At 42.6% G+C, this 17,862-nt stretch overlaps 1 protein-coding gene across 4 annotated transcripts in view; it reads left to right on the top strand.

The window, feature by feature from the left end:
- The first annotated feature begins 530 nt into the window (after window positions 1-530).
- LOC110530648 (disks large homolog 5) overlaps window positions 531-17,862 on the top strand; it is a 102,095-nt gene continuing 84,763 nt past the window's right edge. For all 4 annotated transcript variants that reach the window (XM_036986957.1, XM_036986964.1, XM_036986952.1 and 1 more), the window contains exon 1: window positions 531-1,335. In XM_036986957.1, coding sequence (XP_036842852.1) covers window positions 1,035-1,335 — 301 coding nt within the window. In that variant the 5' untranslated portion in view covers window positions 531-1,034. The remainder of the gene's footprint in view (window positions 1,336-17,862) is intronic.

Here is a 17,862-nt window from a genome sequence, read left to right as displayed (position 1 = left end):
TGAAGTGTATGTAACAGGTGACATCAATAAGGGATCATAGCTTTCACCTGGATTCCCCTGGTTCGTCTATGTCATAGAAAGAGCAGGTGTTCCTAATGTTTTGTGCGCTGTGTATATTGCCATGTAATTAAACATATTTTTTTCACAACAAAACCATATGAATTAATATATTCAACGATTTTAATTAATCTAAACATATTAATTTATATTCATATAAACATAATAAAACATCTCTTCAGATTCAATTTTAAGTTTTAATGTCAAGTACAGTGAAAATCTCCTCTTCATCTCACCAAAATTGATATATGTTGGATACCAAAAATGTTTTAATTGGCTACAACAATGTTTGCTGAGTTGGTTGTCATTACTGCCTCTTCTACAATGTATTTATGCAACAATGTATGTATCACAGCAACATTTGTATGCATTTTTTTTTTATCCATTCTCATCTTTTCCGCCTAGGTTTTCAGAACGTACGCCCATTGAAAAATCAGGTGTGTCTTGGGGTAAGGCCCGCCCCGTTTTACTTTACATGGCATTGTATGGGAATTTGATTGACAGCACGCAGCAGCTGCTGAACAGCCCAGACATTGCGCAGGATACAGTATAGCTGGGGAACGGCGAGAGAGTTACGGTAGTTTTCCTAGCACTTGAGTTGGTTTAGTGCATGAAATAAATGACTCTTTGGAAAAAGCTCATGTGTTAGGGCAGGGTTTTTGTCGGAATAACGCAAAAATGGATGAAGTTGCCAAACGTAAGTAACCTGGGAAAATGTATGGCTGTTTAGTGCAGTCAACAGTAGGCAACAAATATGGCTTCGGGTGCCTTTTCCTATTTGTTATAAAAAATTACTGTCCCATGCCATTCGATGTCATGGCTCTTCTGCTGAATTCATACAAGTGACAATTAGGAAGTTAGTTCCTTGTTCGCTTATCGGGCAGGGGGGGTCATTTTGGAGAAATAAAGCCAAGGATACGTTAGCTAACCAGTCTGCTAACGTTAGCTAGTTAGCTACCGAACTAAAGCGAACGGCAATGGAGCCAAAGCACAAAGAGTTGTTAGACCAATGCCACCAAAACTTGCTGGACTCAATAACTGACGCTGACCGGCTGATAGAGTTGCTCATACTCTCCGGTACTATAAGCCAGCTCGACCGCTTCGAACTGGACCAAAACTGCTCTTCCAGCGCGGAGAAAGTGGACCAGCTTTTGAAGATGCTTGTGAACAAGGAAAGCGACCATTTCCTCGAACTGTGTGTGGCCTTGGAGAAGACGTACCCTGAGCTGTATTCTGCACTCTTTACTAACGGCGGTGGACCCGTTGACCATTCGTCTGGTAAGATACCATGCACGCATGCAACACTTTTGCACATCAAAACGTATGAAGCATAATTGCTACATTCCTCCACACAACATTAGAGATATTGAAGTGCTACCTATACCTAAGTCTCAATGTGCACTTTCCGGGTGGTCTGCTGTGCAATACTTCTAAAAGCTATTCTACATAAGATAAAACTGTTTCCTTCCAACCCTAGCCACACGATCCTATGGATCATTGACTAGCTATGTCATTCTCATGTTGACATTAGGGGTGTTGATGTGCAGCATTCAAAGCCATATTCAAAGCCATAATACCAGAACTCCAGGTCCTTGTGTGGCCCTTGTGGTTTCTTTCAGGATGGAACTTTTTTGAAGGTGAAATATTGCTGTGGAATGTAAAATGTGATGCTGAAAAGAATGGAACTTTGTTAACATTTTAGGTTGTTACCAAAGTTTGGTTCTGTTTCATCATCACATTGTTCATTCCACAGCAACATTTTACCTTCAAATAAGCAAATGATCACCAGCAGAGACATAGAGGCCACAGGCTCTATAACCAAACTCTTAGCGCTATTTATTATAGTCCATGTGGACTCTGCTACTGTTTGGCTAAGCAGTGGATGCTAAATGAACACACTTGCCATTCCTCCTTTTGAATGAGGAGCATGAAATATGTATTCCAGAATAACACTTCAGGGACCACCCATATATAGGTAACAACATATCTTCATTACAGTTGCAATGCACATATCATAGCCGCCTTCAAAGTGGGCATATTCTACAATGTATAGGATACAGATGGGGCAGTTTCACTGTATGTAGGTATGCTTTTTTTCCCCCCATCAAACTATACTGAACAAAGAGGGCAACATGCAACAAATTAATTGATTTTACTGAGTTACAGCTCATGAGGAAGTAAATTCATTTTGCCCGAATCTATGGATTTCACATGACTGGGAATACAGATATGCATCTGTAGGTCACATATACCTTTAAAAAAAAAGTAGAGGCATGGATCAGAACCAGTATCATTATCTGGTTTGACCATTGTTTTTCCTCATGCAGTGTGACACATCTTCTTCACATAGAGTTGATCAGGCTGTTGATTGTGACCTGTGGAATGTTGTCCCACTGCTCTGTTATGAGGATTAGGGCCTAATGAATTTACTTCTTCATGGATTTTGGCCGGAACTGGAACATGTCATACACTTCAATCCAGAGCATCCCAAACATGCTCAATGGGTGACATGTCTGGTGACAATGCAGGCCATGGAAGAACTGGGACATTTTGGGGCAGTGCATTATCATGCTGAAACATGAGGTGATGGAAGTAGATGAATGCACAACAATGGGCCTGAGTTCCTCGTCACGGTATCTCTGTGCATTCAAATTGCCCTGGGTAAAATGTGTTTGTGTTCTTTGTCTGTAGCTTATGCCTGCCCATACCATAACCCCATCGCCAACATGGGGAACTCTGTTCACAACGTTGACATCAGCTAACCGCTCGCCCACACAACGCCATAGATGAGGTCTGTGGGACATCCTGCCAAATTCTCAAAATGTATGTTGGGTCGTGGCTTATGGTAAAGCAATGAACATACAATGTTCTTGCAACAGCTCTGGTGGAAATTCCTGCAGTCAGCATGCCAATTGCACGCTCCCTCAATTTGAGAAATCTGTGTCATTCTGTTGTGACAAAACTGCTAAATTTAGTGGCCTTTTATTGTCCACAGCACAAGGTTAACCTGTGTATGACCATGCTGTTTAATCAGCTTCTTGATGTGCCACACTTGTCAGGATTATCTTGGCAAAGGAGAATGCTCACTAACAGGGACGTAAACACATTTGTGCACAAAATAGAGAAATAAGCTTTCTGTGAGTATGGAACATTTCTGGGGTCTTTTCAGCTCATGAAACAGGACCAACAGTTTACATGTTGCATTTATATTTTTTGTTCAGTGTAATTCAAGTGTCCTTTTACTTTAGGTTTATTAGGGGAAATGAAATGCAGTAGCCTATTCTGTGTAGGGCTAAACGTGCACGTAATTTCCCAAGTTGTCATCAATATATTAATATCATGTCATTTACGTTTAAATACAAGTGCTTCCTGGCTTTTATACGCTCACAGCCTGACTTGTTTCCATGGATATGCTCTCGCGGCTAACGTGCCCTTTCATATGGACCCTAGCATGATGTGCATGCCTATAACTATGCTTATAAATCCATAACATGGTGTCAGTCTATTCTCTATTTTCCATTGTACAGTAGATTGCATATAGCCAGTACTATACACCCAGTTATTGTCCTACTAGACCAGTGGTCCCCAGTTACATTCAGCCGTGGTCTGTTTTTTAAAAATATATTGGTGAACCCTGTACTAGACCATTTTTAAAATGTTGAATCTGAATGACAGTCATTCATTCAGCCTGTATGCACTTTCTCTAATGGAGGCTGAAACCAACCGTTCCCAGACAGTTTGAAGGTGGACTACAGTTGACTCTTGATAAATGCACATCGTATATCTGCACACGACACTCCGAGGGTCCTCTGTGTTGTCAGGAAAATAACCTCACACTCAACATCAACAAAACAAAGGAGATGATTGTGGACTTCAGGAAACAGCAGAGGGAGCACCCCCCTATCCACATCGACGGGACAGTAGTGGAGAGGGTAGTAAGTTTTAAGTTCCTCGGCGTACACATCACAGACAAACTGAATTGGTCCATCCACACAGACAGCATCGTGAAGAAGGCACAGCAGCGCCTTTTTGGCTTGTCACCAAAATCACTCACAAACTTCTACAGATGCACAATCGAGAGCATCCTCTCGGGCTGTATCACCGCCTGGTACGGCAACTGCTCCGCCCACAACCGCAAGGCTCTCCAGAGGGTAGTGAGGTCTGCACAACGCATCACCGGGGGCAAACTACCTGCCCTCCAGGACACCTACACCACCCGATGTCACAGGAAGGCCACAAAGATCATCAAGGACAACAACCACCCGAGCCACTGCCTGTTCACCCCGCTATCATCCAGAAGGCGAGGTCAGTACAGGTGCATCAAAGCAGGGACCGAGAGACTGAAAAACAGCTTCTATCTCAAGGCCATCAGACTGTTAACTGTTAGACTGTTACATACCCTACATTACTCATCTCATATGTATATGTATATACTGTACTCTATATCATCTACTGCATCTTGCCATCTTTATGTAATACATGTATCACTAGCCACTTTAAACTATGCCACTTTATGTTTATATAACCGACATTAGTCAGCTCATATGTATATACTGTACTCTATACCATCTACTGTATCTTGCCTATGCTGTTCTGTACCATCACTCATTCATATATCTTTATGTACATATTCTGTTTCTCTTTACACTTGTGTGTATAAGACAGTAGTTTTGGAATTGTTAGTTATATTACTCGTTGGTTATTACTGCATTGTCGGAACTAGAAGCACAAGCATTTCGCTACACTCGCATTGACATCTGCTAACCATGTGTATGTGACAAATAACATTTTTATAACACAATAACGATAATTATAACACAAGGAATGAGTAACTATAACTCATCACACAGGTGTGTTTCACTCACTGAACCATCTCTGTTAAACTTGCGACATTGGCAATTTGCACATTGCCACCTTTGTTTAATGCTGTAGATGAGCAGTAGCTGGACTGTACGTATGGAACTTCGACTGCGTCACACAAGGCACCCTATTCCCTTATGTAGTGCACTACTTTTGGCCAAATCCCTATGGGCCCTAGTCAGAAGTAGTGCACTAATATGGGCCCTAGTCAGAAGTGGTGCACTACATAGAGGATATGGTTGCATGTTGTACGCAGTCCGAGTGGGTCCACGGTGGTTATTGACCAGAGGACTAGCTCTACTCTACTCTGCCTGCCTGTTGTAAGGTGTCTCTGTGAGACGTGTATTATCATGCCTCCACTACCCTCTGTATTAACCCCTGCTCCCTCCCGGCTGCTGCTGCCTCAGCACACACACAGGGAGAGCTGTAGTTGAGAGTTTTTTTGGAATTATTTTCATTAAGTGCAGCGATTCAGGCTGACACGATTCCTGCGTTTAACCAGGCTTGCTGGTGAGAGAATGGAGATGAGTCTCCTAGTTGCTTCAGGCAGAGAAAGAAAGGGAGCGTAGAGAGGAGACTTAGCTCGTGTGTGATGGCAACCTGCTCTCAAGCCATCCTCTCGTATTCTCATTTCCTCACTGGCAGACTCTCTCCTCCTTTCACTGAGACACACACACACACAGTGCATGCATCATACACTGTACAAACACACACAAGACACACCCCTTTGACTTCAAGGCACACACACACTTGCAAGCACGTAGACCGTGAAGGCAGTGGAGGAAGAGCAGCGCTTTGGTTCTCCCTTCTCCAACCCTCCCAATATGGCTGCTGTGGGAAACCGAGAGATATGTACCTTCATTTAATGCACCATTACACTAATGGGTTCTCAGATTATGAAAAGCTTTAATAAAGGTTCAAATCCTGGCATGTCACATTGTGCAAAATGCAGGGCCCTAATGCCACATTTAGTTTATTATGGGAATTCTTTCAATGGGGGTTTTAAATAAATCAATCTGTCAAAACTGCCAATATGACAATTGTATTTTGTCAATTCGAGAATATATAGCCTAAGTAGACCACCGGTATCTTTGCCTTGTATAATAAACTATGCTATAGTATTTCAAGCTGATTTCATTCGCACACATTTGGTGCAATAGGGCTAATCAAAACCAATTTAATGCCTTCTAGTCCCCTGCAGTGCTTTGTGGAGAGACATTTCCCAGTCCCTTGCAGTGCTTTGTGGAGAGACTTCTCCCAGTCCCCTGCAGTGCTTTGTGGAGAGACATCTCCCAGTCCCCTGCAGTGCTTTGTGGAGAGACTTCTCCCAGTCCCCTGCAGTGCTTTGTGGAGAGACATCTCCCAGTCCCCTGCAGTGCTTTGTGGAGAGACATCTCCCAGTCCCCTGCAGTGCTTTGTGGAGAGACATCTCCCAGTCCCTTGCAGTGCTTTGTGGAGAGACATCTCCCAGTCCCTTGCAGTGCTTTGTGGAGAGACATCTCCCAGTCCCTTGCAGTGCTTTGTGGAGAGACATCTCCCAGTCCCTTGCAGTGTTTTGTGGAGAGACATCTCCCAGTCCCTTGCAGTGCTTTGTGGAGAGACTTCTCCCAGTCCCCTGCAGTGCTTTGTGGAGAGACTTTGGTGTTTCACCTATAGAGTAGTTCTACCTGTATAGGCCTTTCTCTCCTGACTGACTGACTGAGACATTGATTTAAACAGACACAAAGAGGAATGAGTTATGCACTGCTCCCTGACAGGAGCTCTCTCTGTGTATTGAAGATGGACCATTGCCTCTGGGCGACTGGGCTACACCTCAACTCGGCTCAGGTGTGTGCAGTGTACTCTGAAAACACCTCTTTTTACGCTCTACTGATTTGTGGTGAGCTGAGAGGCAGTCGTTAAGAAAGGCCTCTCTTTCTGTCTTCTTTCTCTAAGTCCTCTAGCTATCTCACCCACCCTCCCCGTTTCTCTCTTTCTATGCCTTTTATCTCTCTTTTTTAGTCTCTTCCTCAGACTTTGCATCTGTTTTGAAGCGTAGCAGGCCCAAAGTTCCCAATCAGCAGCTTGCTGTTCTGTGTGTGTGTGTGTGTGTGTATGGACTAGGACAGGACCAGTGGGTCTGTCTGCCTGTCGACCAGTGTCCCATTCCCAGAAGCACATAAACCATCGGGACACAATGAGTTATGTCCTGACACTTTGTCACTGCTACTCACTACTCCCAACCCAGTGCTCTTATCTCTCTCCTGGGATCTGACTACTGTAGCGCCAAGCTACAATCGCTCTCTTTCTCCCTCTTTCTCTCCCAGCATGTCTCTAGATTAAGCCATCAATCCATCCATCGTACACCCAGCCTGTCTGCTGGATATGATGTAATTTCATAGGCCTTATGTTATACTACATGTCACTGGGCATTTTATTATTGTCTATTGTACTGCCGTGGTGTATCCACTCCACTCACGGACACAGCGTTCTAAGTCACTGCATCTCAGTGCAAGAGGCGTCACTACAGTCCCTGGTTCGAATCCAGGCTGTATCACATCCGGCTGTGAATAGGGCGACGCACAATTGGCCCAGAATTGTCCAGGTTTGGCCGGTGTAGGCCGTCATTGTAAATAAGAATTTGTTCTTAACTGACTTGCCAAGTTAAATAAAGGTTACACACACACCACAGTGACTAAAAACTTATTTTGTTGGAATTTACGTATGTCCCCATTACCAGTAAAACATAATCAAAACCAATTTCTTTCACTTACTTCCTGTTCTGTTTTGTTGTTCATTTTCAGTCGATTCATTCTCAACCAGGGTTTCTCATACTATGGAACGCCATAGAAATAGTAGAATTATGCCTTAATTGAATAGATCATGCTAAATGAGGTTGGAATGTTATATAAAATCAACAATAGACAATTAGTTAATTTGACAAAAACTTTTGCGTTGGGGGCATAGTTATTTCACTGAACAGCCTTCCCTATGGATTGTGGATCAATGACATCGGGTATCAGTCTACTCGGTGACACCCAGAGAAAATTGTCGTAGCTCTTATTGCGGGACTCTGAAACAACTGTGAATTGAGACACATTTATTGTCAACCTATGTGTATTGAACACTGTTCCAGAGGAAAAACAATACCGTGTGGATGCTTTGGAGTCTGATAACTCTGAGGAGGACTTTGGGAAAAAAATGAATTGAGTAGACTGATACCCCATTTCATTGATCCCAAATCCTTAGGTAAAGCTGTACAGGGCAATATGAATGTCAATGCACACAATAGGCTGACTGGGGAGTTGATTTCACACAGTCACGGTCCCGCGATAAGAGCTAAAATGCAAATATTTGCATAAACTCTTCACAGTTGTGTTCTGTCGGTGTCACCGAGTAGACTGATACCCCATTTTATTGCTTCACAGTCCAACCTTGTTTAACATCATCTAGTCTAAATATGGCATGATAACACCAATTTGTAACCATCTGCATCACTTTCAAAGAGGTACTTGTTTTTATTTTGAAGGCAAACTGAAAATTCCACTACTGTGCCAAATCCTTATTGTGGCTAGCTTCACAACTATAACCCTGTCCGGTCGAGCCTCACTACCGTAGACAGAATAAGTTAGCTGGCTGCTTATAACTTTAGCTTTTGGCAACAGGGTTAAGTAGCTGGCTAGCTATTTATTTTCATGAAATTATCAACTTTAATAGACAAACAACAAGTGGCTACTCAGCTAATATTTACTCACAAGGATTCCTAAATCATTGCTTAGAATAATGAAAATGACTGCAGGTTCTACTGGTCATTGTTTCCAGACTGGTTGTATTGGTGCTAGCTACTGGTCCAGCAAGCTAGCTACCGGTCGATGTTGCGGTCGAGCAAATAATGCTTTATTACCAACGCAGTATTGTAAACACATCATTCGTGGTCGGTGTTTGCTTGTTTGCAGACTTTTTGTACAGCTTTGACAGTGCTACTGATAGTAGTGGTGGTGCTCGGCTTGCACGTGCAAATTTAATGGATTTCATCTTTGAGTTGTCTCGCTGAAATGTTCTTATTCTTTAAATGACTGCTGGACTTGTTGACTGCTCGATCCACACAGCAGACATTGTGGGCTAGGTTAGGAATGCTGTGTTGCACGTATAGCGCAACATTTTACATGGCGTCATTACGTGTTATATAGGTATGCACGTCAGCTTTGACATCAGTTATGCACATCGGCGTTCAACTAGACATCGGGCCGATACTGATCTTGGCATTTTTAGCGAATATCGGCCAATTCCGATATCGCGCATCCCTAATCACAATACATTATTTTCTGTGTTATAGCCTAACTAGACTATATGGCTATAAAGTCCTGGGGAAAGCTCTGTAATTTAAATAAAGCCAGAGAGGAACAGGCAAACTTTAAGCTACTTTGGTAAATTTGTGAGGCATGCTAGACAATTAAAAATTGTGAAATGCAGATTACCAAGACGTATGTGCACGGTTCTGCCTGCCCCTCCTTTCTGCCCCTCCTCTCTCGCTATCGCTTTGTCCTGCCCCTCTCTCTCCCTCGCACTGGCCTGCCTGCTCTTTCTTTTTGCTAATGACGGGGCCAGTCTTTTGAGCACACAGGGTAGGCTACTCTTCGTTGCGGAGTGGGTGGGGGTGTTTTTGTCTCATAATATGAAATGACAGTAGGCTACCGATTTTATAGCCTATATCGATTCTCCTCTTCACATATAATGGTATGTGTCCCCTTGAAAGCGTCTTTGGCCACGGCATGTTTGTTTTTCTGTTTGGATCACTACACTTTTTATACGCCGACACTAAACCTTCTCTGGAGACATGAACAGCATTTTACTTGTCTGTAAAGTAATGCCAATTCTGAAGCGGGATTAACTTCCATCACTAGGTAACCAGATCAGTCAGTCCTAGCCTGTCTGCGTGCAGACCACTATTCCCTAAAAAAGTTAGTTAAATATCACAACTTACCAAAACATTTAGTGGAAAGAAAGCACATCTAGCTACCCTACCATTAAAAAACTGCATAAACAACACAGCTGGACATCAATCAGCAGTGTTTGTTGTCAGGGAAACAATATAATATTATATGCCGGAACACAGTTCTAGGCTGGGGTCCAAATTCAAAGTAGACAGCCCTAAACCCTCAGCCTTTTGAATTACGTTTTACCTCGTCACGTCCGAGTGTACCTTAGATGTCCCTTGTCCTAGCGGGGGAAGAGTGGTGATTACCACTTGGTGGTAATCTTGAAATGGAGCTTAAAAACAACCGACCTAAAGCTATTAATATACCTATACCTCTTCACTCGCTAAATCGAGGGCTGAGGGGGCAGTGTTAGTGAATTGGACCGTCTTAAGATTGCAATCAAATTGCATCTGTTTTCGACTGGGGTTCCCCCATAGGAAATCGGCTGGTGCGAGGACTGAGGGGGTAAAAATAACATGTTTGGACTGCAGCCCTACTGTCTGAAAAGGTACAGATGATTCTGATACCGCACTTTTTGAAATTGTCTAAAGCTATCAATTATCCACGTTTCTTCACTGGGTTCTATTTCTGTAAAGGGTAGATATACTGTTGAAGTCGGAAGTTTACATACACTTAGGTTGGAGTCATTAAAACTCATTTTTCAACCTCTCCACAAATTTCTTGTACACAAACTATAGTTTTGGTAAGTCGGTTAGGACATCTACTTTGTGCATGACACAAGTAATTTTTCCAACCATTGTTTACAGACAGATTATTTCACTTCCAGTGGGTCAGAAGTTTACATACACTAAGTTGACTGCCTTGAAACAGCTTGGAAAATTCCAGAAAATGTCATGGCTTTTGAAGCTTCTGATAGGATATTTGAGTCAATTGGAGGTGTACCTGTGGATGTATTTCAAGGCCTACCTTCAAACTCAGTGCCTCTTTGCTTGACATCATGGGAAAATCAAAAGAAATCAGCCAAGACCTCAGAAAAAAGATTGTAGACCTCCAGAAGTCTGGTTCATCCTTGGGAGGAATTTACAAACATATGAAGGTACCGCGTTCATCTGTACAAACAATAGTACGCAAGTATAAACACCATGGAACCACGCAGCCGTCATACTGCTCAGGAAGGAGACCCGTTCTGTCTCCTAGAGATGAACGTACTTTGGTGCGAAAAGTGCAAATCAATCCCAGAACAACAGCAAATGACCATGTGAAGATGCTGGAGGAAACGGGTACAAAAGTATCTATTTCCACAGTAAAACGAGTCCTATATCGACATAACCTGACAGGCCGCTAAGCAAGGAAGAATCCACTGCTCCAAAACCGCCATAAAAAAGCCAGACTATGGTTTGCAACTGCACATGGGGACGAAGATCGTATTTTTTGGAGAAATGTCCTCTGGTCTGATGGAACAAAGATGGAACTGTTTGGCCATAATGACCGTTGTTAAGTTTGGAGGGAAAAGGGGGAGGCTTGTAAGTAGAAGAACACCATCCCAACCGTGAATCACGGCATCATGTTGTGGGGGTGCTTTGCTGCAGGAAGGACTGGTGCACTTCACAAAATAGATGGCATCATGAGGGAGAAAAATTATGTGGATATATTGAAGCAACATCTTAAGACATCAGTCAGGATCTTAAAGCTTGGTTGCAAATGGGTCTTCCAAATGGACAATGACCCCAAGCATACTTCCAAAGTTGTGGCAAAACGGCTTAAGGACAACAAAGTCAAGGTATTGGAGTGGCCATCAAAAAGCCCTAACCTCAATCCCATAGAATATTTGTGGGCAGAACTGAAAAAGCGTGTGCGAGCAAGGAGGCCTACAAACCTGACTCAGTTACACCAGCTCTGGCAGGAGGAATGGGCCAAAAATTCACCCCACTTATTGTTGGAAGCTTGTGGAAGGCTACCTGAAATGTTTGACCCAAGTGAAACAATTTAAAAGCAATGCTACCAACTACTAATTGAGTGTATGTGAACTTCTGACCCACTGGGAATGTGATGAAAGAAATAAAAGCTGAAATAAATTATTCTCTCTACTATTATTCTGACATTTCACATTCTTACAATAAAGTGGTGATCCTAACTGACCTAAGACAGGGCATTTCTACTTGGATTAAATGTCAGGAATTGTGAACAACTGAGTTTAAATGTATTTTGGCTAAGGTGTATGTAAACTTCTGACTTCAACTGTACATACCCAGCGTCCGACAGAGCTGCAGGAGTTATGACCCATTTATGTTGGTTATGTTGTCTTAGGTGAGGGAAGCTGGCCCCTCCAGGTAGGTGGTTGTCCCCCCTGTGTGCTGAGGTTGTCGTTCTCTTGTTTAGTTCTGGCATTTAGGTCACTACAAACGAGTACAGTACATGTCCCTGAGACTGGAAATTGTTGATCTCCCCCTCTAGGATGGAGAAGCTGTCATTGTTAAAGCATGGGGATTCTATTGGGGGAATATAGGTAGCATACAAGGATGTTTTTCTCTGTTAACATCGTTTCATTATGAATTTCTAGCGAGATGTAAAATGTTCCTCTCTATTATCTACCCCCCCCTCTCTCTCGCTCTGTCTTCTACACCCCCATCTCTGTCTTCTACACCCCCCCCTCTGTCTTCTACCCCCCCCCCCCTCGCTCTGTCTTCTACACCCCCATCTCTGTCTTCTACACCCCCATCTCTGTCTTCTACACCCCCCTCTCTGTCTCCTACCCCCCTCTCTCTGTCTTCTACACCCCCCCATATCTCTCTGTCGTCTACCGTCTGTCCCCTTCTCTGTCACTATTCCAATGCAGTCTCTGATGCACGACCAAAGGCCTGTGTTTTCCGCTACGTTGTTATGTCATGATAAGATGTAGTCTAGACAGGGTGTGTATTAACATTTACCTACCTTGTTCATAAAGGGGTTCTGCTCTCGGAGATAACTCAAGATTATTCAGGATGTACAGATATCATCTGATCACAGTATATTACACAACTGCCCAAGACAAGCTCTAGCCTAATGATTACTGTACGCTTGCCAAGTGGTCACAGCATTCTGCTGGTTTCCCTGTCTCCCTTGAAGTCGAGGCTACTGATTGGCTGGAGAATTCACACACCTGGAGAAATTAGTCCCTTGTCAAAAGCCAACGGTGATGTAATCAGCAGGACTGCGGCCCCAGAGGACCCGAGCAATGCACCTCCGCTATCGAGATTTATGAGCTGCTATCATAGTTGTTTTTTAAAAACTTTGTCTCACTTATGCTGACTTCTAGTATTCTTCTGGGTTAAAGCACCACTAGCTTGGCAGATGTTAGGCTGTGTGTTCGCTTTAATGCAAGTAGGAGCATTACTGGACCAGCTAGACTGCTGCTGTTCAGCATTTCTGCTAGAGGGACAGTGAGCAGCTCCTCTCATTGCGTCTCAATATTCAGACTCTTTACCACAGCCTTGTACCCGATCTATACTTGGTCATTTTTATGCTAAATGCTAGCGACCATATGAGTTGGCTGTATAGCACTTGAGAGATCTAGAGAGACTCCTCCACTTTAGACCAAGAAGTCTTCATGTTCGTAGCATTGTCTGTCACAAGTGCACATACCTTCTGTGGTCCAAGGTCATTGCAGATAAGCTGAAGTCAGTCAATGTAGAGACCGGTGTGTCTGTTGTCCCTTGTGTCTGTGCTCTTATAGAATACTGGTTGAGGGGTGGAGATGATGTAGTTAATTATTCCTTGCCCACGAGCATTAGGCCACCCATCAGAGATGATTGCAATACAGTCTGCCAACTCTATGATTTGATTGACCTTCACTTGAACTCTGTAAAACTCTGCATCCAGCAAATGAGTAGATAACGCATGTCTGGTTGGAGGGGTGTATGCTGGGCAAATAACATTCAGAAATCTCTTCCAATACTTATTGCCTGTGAGCATCAGAGGTGAACCAGTTGCATACACACCTTGATCAAGACATTCATCATCTTTTCTCTGAACACGTTCCTCCATTGAGTAAAAAAAAAAAAGATTCCAGGAGGACTATGAGCTGTTATCGATAAGGTGTCCGATTCATCATTTTCACCTCGAATAGAAGTAGAGGGACTTCTGTCAGAGGTTTCTTGATGTGAGCGCTGAGGGAATTCTGCTTTTTGTTGCCTTCTTCACATGCGATTTGGCACAGTATTTGCAAATGTCCACAGCTTCTCCTTCTACATTAGCTGCAGTGAAATGTCTCCACAAATCAGATAGTGCCCTTGGCATTTTCCTGTAAAGATTAGGGGAAAAAAATGGTTGAAAAAAACATATACGATTCCATGTACAGATAAATAGTTAAGCAGTTAGATTAAACAACTCCTTTAGTAAGATACATGTTTTAAAATGAAACATGTATGGAAACAGGTGAATTAACACTCCTCAGTCAGCAGGCTTAAGCAAACTAACTAGCAGAAATTGTTAACAAGTTATAAATTATTTAAATACACGTCGCTGTAGGCTACAATTGTCTTGTTAACTAAAAATCATGTTTGTCATATAGAATATATTCACCCCACCCAGTATTGTAATCAAAACTTACCAGAAAGCATGTAGTCCTTGGCTCAGACAGTGTAGTAGTGTGGGCTCAATAGCATCTCATTAGTGTGCAAGATCTTGAGAATCAGCTGCACTTGTGATGCACTGTGCATGCACTGTGCATGCAGAGGGTTGCATTTCCATTGAATTGGGGATAGTTTAACCAAAATATGCCACAAGACCTAGAATTGCCCCACCAAAAAAAGGTTCACTGTTATAAGCTAACATTTTTAAAATGAATTTGATAAATTTAATGAAAATTCCCGGGCTTAACTTCCAATGGAAAATTTCTGGAAAAATTCAGGAAATTTACCGGCAAGTTTCCGACCCTTTGCAACCCTAAGTGGTAGACATGGAGGGAGTCAGGGAGAGGAGATGGGCCTTTGTTCTACTATCCCTGTCTACCATCAGCTCTCACTTGGCTATACCCTACTCGATCTTTAAACAAGGCTGTGTTCAGGATCCCTACACATCTTCCTAAAGTGTGCATTGCTCACTCACCCTCAGTGAAAAAACATTGGATGTTGTTGAGAGAAAGTGAACGAGTCCACACTTTCAGGTTGCATTCTGTTTCCCCACACTTCTTCCTAAAGTGTCCACTTACTCACCCCCACACGGCAAGTGCACACTTCACGATGGAATGGTAGAGAATTGGACTGTCTGCAGTCTAAGTGCCGAACAATAGATATTTTGCAGATCTAATACATATACTATTTTTTATGCCGTCAGCTTGTTAACAAATCATCGGCCCGGCTGAATGAGACCAAGGTCTAATTGCTATTGATGATTAAAGTCCTGTTTTAAGAGGTCTACCTCTGCCGACCCTTCTAACACCGGATGGCCTGCTACCATTCAATATGCTACTGCATTCACTGGCCTGATAAGAGACTTTGTGTATACTGTCGCCACAGGTCTCAATTTGATACATTTCTAGCCTATAGGCTAGGCCTAGTTTTTCTCAATTTCCATACTGTCTTCTAACTTACTGTATCTTTGTTTAAATTAAAGACAGGATATAACTGGCAAGCCGCTGGTATATGAAATCTGTAGTGAGCATTGACAATGATTATGATTTGGGCTACTCAATGTGGCAGGACATGCTGGTCGGAGAGGGGACAGATTACTTAGAATCAAATTAATTTTGTGTTCTGGGGCTGGCCTTTTCAAATCACACATCTCCCAGACCTGTTCTTGTATCAGTAAAAAACGTTTATCGAGCAGAAAAGCCTGACTTCCATGTAAGATGATTTATCCCCTAGCTGAGCCGCAAGAGTTCCAGTATAAATACAAATGGTTAAGGGGGATACCTAGTCAGTTGTACTACTGAATGCATTCAACTGAAATGCGTCTTCTGCATTTAACCCAACCCCTCAATCAGAGAGGTGCGGGGGGCTGCCTTAATCGACATCCACGTCTTTGGGGCAAGGGAACAGTGGGTTAACTGCCTTGCTATGGGGCAGAACGACAGATTTGTACTTTGTCAGCTCAGGGATTCGATCCAGCAACCTTTTGGTTACTGGCCCACCGCTCTAACCACTAGGCTGCCTGCTGCTTCCAAATCTGACACAATAATAAAAATAAAAAGTGGAGCCTACTCCTTTTAAATGCATCTGGGCCAATTAGTCGAAAGTGTGCCTTCAGTGTGCAGCAGACTAGTAGTAGTGTGCTAGGCTATGTGCAGTTCTCATGTCAGCTAGAACAATGTGAAATCCTCTGTGTTCCCCAGTGGAGCGCAGCAGCAGAGGCCGAGCTTCAGGGAGCGTCAGAACAGATTAAAAGCCAGTCACCTTTCTTCTACCTTCATTTAATTTATAATCTCGCTCAAAATAACACCGGATTAGCCAGAGCAAAATAACACCGGATTAGCCAGAGCAAAATAACACCGGATTAGCCAGAGCAAAATAACACCGGATTAGCCAGAGCAAAATAACACCGGATTAGCCAGAGCAAAATAACACCGGATTAGTCAGAGCAAATAAACACCGGATTAGTCAGAGCAAAATAACACCGGATTAGCCAGAGCAAAATAACACAGGATTAGCCAGAGCAAAATAACACAGGATTAGCCAATTCTATGCATTAGCCAAAATGCATAGAATTGCAGGAAGTTTGCTTTAAAACTCAAATGTCTCCGCCCAATGCCACCACCCAAGTCCCTTCTTTGATTCAGAAAAAAACCCTGTCTCTGGTGTGTGTCATGACTGGGTTTTAGAGGACACACTTTAACCTGTTTGGGATAGGAGGCAGCATTTTCACTTTTGGATGAAAAGCATGCCCAGAGGAAACTTCCTGTTAATCAGGCCCAGAAGCTAATATATGCATATTATTAGTAGTATTGGATAGAAAACACTCTGAAGTTTTTAAAACTGTTTGAATGATGTCTGTGAGTATAACAGAACTCATATGGCAGGCGAAAACCTAAGAAAATCTAACCAGGAAGTGGGAAATCTGAGGTTTGTAGTTTTTCAACTCATTGCCTTTCTAATATACACTGTATATTGCATGTCCTAAGGCTTCCACTAGATGTCAACAGTCTGTAGGACCTTGTTTCAGGCTTCTACTGTGAAGGAGGAGAGAATAAGAGCTGATTAAGTAAGAGGTCTGGCAGAGTGCCATGAGCTCAGTCTCGCGCGCGCCCGTGAGAGGTAGCTGCGTTCCTTTTCCTTTCTAAAGACAAAGACAAAGGAATTCTCCAGTTGAAACATTATTGAAGATTTATGTTAAAAACATCCTAAAGATTGATTCTATACATCGTTTGACATGTTTCTATGAACTGTAATATAACTTTTTGGACTTTGTCATAACTTTCGCCGGGACTTGCCCGCGCCTCGTAAGTTTGGATTTGTGAACTAAACGCACTAACAAAAAGGAGGTATTTGGACATAAATGATGGACTTTATCGAATGTAACAAACATTTATTGTGGAACTGGGATTCATGGGAGTGCATTCTGATGAAGATCATCAAAGGTAAGTTAATATTTATAATGCTTTTACTGACTCCACAAAATGGCAGGTATCTGTATGGCTTGTTTTTGTGTCTGAGCGCTGTACTCAGATTATTGCATGGTGTGCTTTTTTTGTAAAGCTTTTTTGAAATCTGACACAGCGGTTGCATTAAGGAGAAGTATATCTTTAATTCTGTGCATAACACTTGTATCTTTTATCAAAGTTTATGATGAGTATTTCTGTAAATTGAATTGGCTCTCTGCAAAATCACCGGATGTTTTGGAAGCAAAACATTACTGAACGTAACGCGCCAATGTAAACTGAGATTTATGGATATAAATATGGACTTTATCGAACAAAACATGCGTGTATTGTGTAACAAAGTCCTATGAGTGCCATCTAATGAAGATCATCAAAGGTTAGTGATTTAATTTGATCTCTTTCTGCTTTTTGTGACTCCTCTCTTTGGCTGGAAAATGGCTTGTTTTTTTTGTG

This window comes from Oncorhynchus mykiss, chromosome 1 (assembly GCF_013265735.2).
Source record: "Oncorhynchus mykiss isolate Arlee chromosome 1, USDA_OmykA_1.1, whole genome shotgun sequence".
NCBI lineage: Eukaryota > Metazoa > Chordata > Actinopteri > Salmoniformes > Salmonidae > Oncorhynchus > Oncorhynchus mykiss.
This window is presented reverse-complemented; position numbering and strand designations above follow the sequence as displayed.